The 7,185-nt window shown below is 39.5% G+C and overlaps 1 protein-coding gene across 1 annotated transcript; it reads right to left on the bottom strand.

Moving 5' to 3' along the window:
* Window positions 1–3,780: 3,780 nt before the first annotated feature.
* LOC122066289 (G-type lectin S-receptor-like serine/threonine-protein kinase LECRK1) lies at window positions 3,781–6,326 on the bottom strand. Its single transcript, XM_042630107.1, has one exon. The coding sequence runs from the start codon at window positions 6,305–6,307 to the stop codon at window positions 3,908–3,910; it is 2,400 nt and encodes a 799-aa protein (XP_042486041.1). The 5' UTR covers window positions 6,308–6,326; the 3' UTR covers window positions 3,781–3,907.
* Between the last annotated feature and the right edge of the window lie 859 nt (window positions 6,327–7,185).

Genomic DNA, 7,185 nt, shown 5'->3' with positions numbered 1-7,185 from the left:
TGACAGACCGTTGGAAGGGGGAACTTGAGAACTTGATCACAAATATTTTGCAATGTAGGAGAAGACACCTGCGGAATATCCCACTTTCCATTAGAAATACAATCTGCGACTTTTGCTTCCAAAGACTGATCACCAACCAGCCCTACTGAATCTCTAATCGAAGTTTTTGAAAACCATCGATCAAATCAGAACGAAATGTCTACCCCATCACCCACAATCCATCTTTCCTTGGATTCCACAAATCCCCAAATCTTCTTAATACCAGGCCATGTTGAGAAGCGAACATAGAATCTTTTGGGAGAACCCGATGCCATTAAAAAAAGACCTCTCAAAAAGACGCTACCAAGGATTTGTCTGACTTGATATACCACGCCAAATTAGCTAGCATAGGCAAATTGGCATCTCGCAGTCTACGGATTCCCAGCGGATTCCCAGCCCACCTTCAACCTTTGGACGGCATACATCTGACCATTTCACTGTTATGGATTTTGAGGTTTCTGCCTCGCCCATCCAAATGAAATTCCTGATCCATCATTCCATTAGAGTAATAGAAGACGATGGCCAAAAAGGTAAACAGAAAAATTATGAATGGGAATACTCCGCATCACAAACTTTACGAGCTCCACTCGACCAGCCATAGATAGCATTTTGCCCTTCCACCTAGATAAATGATCTTTAAATTTATCAATCAAAGGTAAGATAAGGTCCTTCTTCACCCTTCCTTTAAAGATTTCCATCCTAAGTATCGAGTGGGGAACTTACATTCTGGAATAGCAAGAAGGAATTTTTCCAAGAAACAACTTACTTTTCTCCATACTAATAACTTGGCCAGAATATGATTGGTACTTGTCTAAAAAACTTCAAAGCTGCTTTACTCCATGGATGTCTGCATTAATAAAAATAAAAATATCATCCGTATAAAGAAAATGAGAGGGAGGAGATACATTCCTGGGACCAGGCAGGGGACGGACTTTCTTCTCCACTATAAGACCACGAAGACCACAGCAAATTACCTCCTCAGTAATAATAAACAATATGGGAGAGAGAGGGTCACCCTGACGCAGACCTCGCTCAACCCCAAAAGACCCAACCGGCCCTCCATTCACCCGGATAGACAGACAGATAGAGAATAAAATCTGATGAAGACGATCAATAAGAATCTGAGAGAAACCAAATTTGATCATGACATCAAAAGAAACATCCAATCCAGAGTATCATATGCCTTCTGAATATTTAGTTTTAAAGCTAAACGTCCACCAAAAGCTTTGGAATGCATCAAATTGGCTAATTCTGAAGCCATGCAAATATTTGAAGATATAACTTTACCTTTTTGGAATGCCCGTTGTTCCTCAAAAATCAACATTGGCAGCAGAGTAGAAATGCGCATAGCCAATATCTTTGGTATAATCTTGAAAAAAATATTCCCAAGACAGGGATTAGCGTCAAAAAATTGGAGTTGATCCCCTTAGTAATGATCCCCTCAGTGAAAAAATTCTCCTCCGCTACACAGACCTCCGGCCCCACTACACTCCAACATGTACGATAGAAACAGCCTGGGAATCCATCAGGACCTAGAGCGCTCGCAGGATCCGGATCAAAAACTGCTACCCTGATCTCATCCACCGAAGGAGAAGACATTAAAAAAGAGTTCTCCTCATCAGAAATAAGCGCTGGAATACAATCTAGAATATCAGATCTAGCAACATCCCCACATCTCTTGTGGAAGTTCTCAAAATGATTTACCAAAAAATGACCAACCTCACTGGGATCAGACACAACCTGGTCCGCCCCATCCTGGATCTCTTTTATGTGATTTTTCCCTCGTCTGATCTTGGTCATCATATGGAAAAATTTTGTGTTACGGTCCCCACACCTCAGCCACTTCATTCTAGATTTTTCTGACCACACCTTTTCCTGTAAACCCAAAGCAGAAGCATACTCTTTTTTTGCAGTAACATTCAGCCGCAAATAACTCATCAGTAATCCCGTTATCTTCAGTAGAGGTTAAGACCTCATCAAGAAGATCCTTAGTTCTTTTAACCTCAACATTAGCATCAGGAAATTTTTCTTTGGCCCAACTTTTTAAATGGCCCTTCAATCACTTTAACTTAGCAGTCACCACAAACAGTGGAGTTCCCACCAAGGGTTCGGTCAATGTGTCCCCATAATGCCCCCCTCCAAGGCCCAAAATTGCAATGAGCGGTGGAGGGGGTCTTCCCCCAATTTTTAATATCTTGAGACCATCTTTTGTTGACTTGGATAAATACATATGCCCATGCATTTGTGGAACTCAGCTCCATGTATGGTCTACATTCACAACCAAATGATAGGGTACTACATAATTAAATATGCCTTTGATTTAAATAATTTAACCATGTAAAATAAATAACAAACAATCATTAAAAAATATTATAATAACATTTCAAGTCAGATACTAAAACATCATTGTAAAATGGCTTATTCAACATTTTTTTTCTATTTTTTTTTTTTAACCAAGGTGTTCGGGCCAGCTTATGCACACCTCGACTAATCCAAGTGAGTGAATTATACATAAAAATAAGGTTGTTCTAGTCACATATTCAACAGTATTGAATACTGTAAAAGCACTAGTGTCTATCCTCTTAAATTCGTTCATTTCTCTAATAGATTCCATACGGGGACACTGGCACTACCAAACAAATACAAGTCTCCATCATCATCAAAGCTTTGATGTCTCGTTGTCTCCTGGACCATTCGTATTGATTTCTGAATCCCAATATTTGTAGAGTTGTCTCTGTCATTCTGCATCATGAGCATCTTGTGTGGATTGCATTTGTATGGTTCAAACTAGGAATCCGGTCCTTCTCCAACTACTTGGATATCCAATTATTTACCTATTTCTCACTAATTTAACAACGGAAGGACTTACATCCCGACATCTCTGGCTGCTGCTAGCATGGTAGGCATGCTCCTGGTGTTTGAACATGTCCAATAATTTACCTCTCTATTTCACCTTGCAACCGATTACTTCACTTCATTTCCCTAATTGACTCATTCGAATATAATCATGATTTAAATTAATCCAATTGTTTTAAGAGAATGAAAGAAACAAATTAATGCTTGACAAAATTGAACTGAAACTTAAGATTATATATTAGTCTTTGTTTTGTCCTAGATGTTAATCTTGTACATATTTTTCTTATATTCTTTAATATACATTTTTCTGATCTATAGCTTAAAAAAAAAGAAAAAAAAAATCATATAATGAAAATTTAAGGTAAATAATTTCTAGTAAATACAAGCTAAGCGCAGGGGAAAGATAGTAATTACCCCCTTTAAATTCTTGCACACCCCATTATCGCCAAACATTGCAAGACGGCAACTAGTCTTCTAAACAGGACTCGTTGCAATCTTCTCGGTCCGTAGAGTAAAGTATTTAAAACCACGTCAAGTTTTTCTTACTAGCCAAACGTACCAATAGGAAAAGTTTTTCTTAATATAATAACTCTTTCTGACAATACTATTCAGATGTTTTTCTTGATCACCACTCTTTCAAACAAGCTGATCATGGGCTTAATGAATAAGTCCTTATATTGTATATCTAAATTTGCAGGTAAGTTCGGAAAGTTGATCCAGCATTAATACAAGAGAACACTAGAGATATAAATTAAAAGAAAAATCAAATTAACAATTTACACAACTTTAACTTGGTTACAAATTTTTAAACCCACCCACACCCCACACCCCACACCCCACACCCCCACCCCCCAAAAAAATAAAAAAATAAAAAGAGAAGACTTTATTACAAATAGCTAATCTTATTAGGTGGCTTGAAAATCTAAAAATCATGCAGACGATCTCAGAACAATAGCATATAGGCTACAACAAATAATGGACAAGGCTTCAAGATTACACAACTTTGACTTGGTTACATGGTACTCAGAAAAGAAGTGGGACTAGGAGGAACCGGTATCTCTACAGTCCCTTCCAACATCAAGACTACCTTCTTCATGGAAGGACGAAGTGAGGGGTCGTCCTGGATACACCAAATTCCGACCTTAACCATTCTATCCAGTTTTCTTTCGTCCACCTCTTCCTCACCAACCAGCTTACCAAGCTCACCAGTCTCAAAACTGTTGTAGACCCATTCTGTGAGAATGATTTCTTCCTCTGGAACATTCATATCAATGCCCCTTCTACAACATATTAACTCCAAAAACAGGACCCCAAAACTATAAATATCTGCCTTAACTGTAATAGGCAAGTTCCGGTGCCACTCAGGTGCAACATACCCTCGGGTCCCTCTGATCCCAGTTTGAGTTCTAGTTTGGTCTGTCTTTAACAGCTTTGATAATCCAAAATCAGCAATCTTTGGACATCGGTACTCGTCCATGAGTATATTTTGAGGCTTTATGTCACAGTGGATGATCTGGGTGTCACACTCTTCATGTAGGTAGAGGATACCTCTAGCTATGTTGAGAGCGATATTCACCCTTTCGTACCAACATGGTGGTCTTTCGGATTTGAAGAGAAAATCCGCAAGTGATCCATTGTTCATATACTTGTACACCAGAAGCCTATTTGGACCATCACAACAATAACCAAGCAATTGAACTAGGTTTCTGTGGTGGGTTTTGGCAATCACTCTCATTTCAGTTTGAAATTCTCTCTCACTTTCATCCAATACTTTGTCTAGTTTCTTGACAGCTATGATCCTCATGCCATTTGATAAGGTGCCTTTAAAAACAGTGCTGAAAGTTCCCCTACCCACCACTTCTTTGAAACCTTCTGTAAATTTCTCCAGTTCACCATATGTGAATGATCGAAGTCCGATCTCTTCAACTAATCCTATATTTTTTGCCTCTTGATCTGAGATCTTCTTATACTCCCAGACACGGTTTTGGTAAACAAGAAAGCCAGAAAATGCTAATACCATAAATACAATGGCAGTCGATGCAAGGCAGATAATTAAGATACTTTGAGTACTTAGCCCACCTTTGCTTTCTTTGGTTCCCATATGATCACTTGGAGTGGTGGGGCTACAACTCCTGCTGACTTTAACAAAAGTGATGGTAGTAGTGGTGGAAGTATCTACTATCATTCTTCCGTATCTCAATGGGAGCTTCTGTTTACGGCACTGCTGGTCTTTAAAAGTTGCAGCCTCACAGTTACCATCTGCCAAGCAAGCATCGTGGCATTCTCCTTCAGTTTGGGATGATAAAACTGAAGAATATATATCATCTTCCCATGAGATGTTCTCCAACGTAGATATGGAATTGCTGCTATTTTGTGTTTCATTTCCACAGCTCTCAGCTTCTAATTTTGCTTGGCAACCAAAACTTTGGCGACTCTCGTTAATGTAGTTGAAACCAGGAATACAGTTGCATACGGCCCGTTGATCCCTGAGAGTACAATACGCGTTCAATCCGCAAATGCCTTTGGGGTCACAGTTATTTGTTGATGATACCCATCTAATGGACCAACTGCTCTTCTGATTCAGATTAATTGAATAGAGTCTGAAGATCCCATCAACGTCGATGGTCATGCGGTAGAAAACGTTCCTGTTGATGAGAGTTTCACCAGAAGAAAGATTCTTTATAATGAAACCGGTACCATTCAGCAAATACAGGAATCCATCAGCATCAAGATTTAATGAACAGTTGTCTCCTTGCCCATCCGTCCATGATGTCCAATATGAATATGGGGCTGTGTCTGGAGTATTAATGGGGTATGGAACAAGGTTGCCGTCATGCTGCATATTGAGCCGGAAAATTCCAGTCGAGTGGTCGGTTTCTGATAAACTAGAGAACAGCTCCTGCCCTGCCGTTAGCCGCTGACCTGGGAGAAGGGTATCGGTGGGGGAGTGATCAAAACTTTGCCAAATGATACTTCCGGTTGAATTATATAGAACGAAATTGCCTGTGTCAAGCATGGAAGCCCAAAAGGCAGACTTTGAATCGTCACCAATAGATTTAGGTTGGTCTTGTTGTGTGGGTTGGAGGATCAATCTACCATCTCTTGTGAGGTTCAAAGTAGCGTTGGTAGACAAAGGTGGATCGTCTCGGTTTACTGTCCATACCACAGTAAGTTGAGGTATTTGGGCAAACCAAATTCCAATGGCAAACCCATTTCCTTGTGGATAAAATCCAAAGGCAAATCGACCAGAAGGAGAAAGCCATGATGATGAATTGGTGGAGGAGGAAGCAGGGGAGAGAGAAGAACCTAAGCTAATGTTGGATGACCTAATTTGTTGAGCTTCTACCGCTGCAGAAACATAAAGTGCAGAAGAGAGTAGTAGTAGAAACAAAAAGGTAATAACAGAAGCCATGAGAATTGGATGAATAGAGTAGTAGTCACTTGGTTGGGTGTGGGAGCTACATATACAATTGTCTTTCGGCCCCTTTTTATTGTTAGTAGTGATAAGAACAGTCAAGGGTGTACGTTCTAATCACGGTTGTAGAATGAAGAAGTCAAACCACTAGTCCTCACAGTCGTGGGAAGTATTCTGCAGCTTATAAGGCTATTACCAAATTACAGAATTGAATTGTAAAAGCACCACCGTGCACTTCAAGGCAGTGGACCATAAGATAGAGATGTTTAACTTTCCAAAATAAATTCGGAGTTCCCAAGAAGATGGTAGTCCAATATGAGATTGTTCATGTATGAGATTGTTCTCCTACGTCTCTCGTCCGTACAATTGTCTATTCAAACTTTTGTCTGAGCCACACACACAATGTATGTCAACGCAAGGGCGACGTAGGTCGTTGCAATACTTCGAGCCTCCTGGTTTTGATATTTTCAACATTTTATCATGTGGGAAGTTTTTCTTCCCCATACCTTTTTTTTTTTTTCCGGTAGATTTTTCTTCACCATGACATGAAGGTGAAGGGTCACCCACGGTAATAAATGTTTGACCCCACTATAATATGAAGTCACAATTTTGGGGATACCTCTCCCTTGACCATGATTAAAGGAAAATTTGGTCTTCATTTTTGGTCTATTGATAAAAACTTGGTCTTTTTTTTTTTTTTTTTTTGCCATATGTAAAACCCTACGAAAACGAATTAAAGATTAGAGAAATATTTCCACTTCATATGCGTGAAGGCCAATGGAAGCACATCAGAAAATTTACATCGGAAATGAATCCAAATCCTCCGCATCAGGGCAGCAGTAACACATAGGCATGTTGATGGAGTAAATAGAGAG

Source organism: Macadamia integrifolia, unplaced genomic scaffold (genome assembly GCF_013358625.1).
Source record: "Macadamia integrifolia cultivar HAES 741 unplaced genomic scaffold, SCU_Mint_v3 scaffold2320, whole genome shotgun sequence".
NCBI lineage: Eukaryota > Viridiplantae > Streptophyta > Magnoliopsida > Proteales > Proteaceae > Macadamia > Macadamia integrifolia.
The sequence above is the reverse complement of the archived record's forward strand: the minus strand, read 5'-3'. Positions and strand labels throughout refer to the sequence as shown.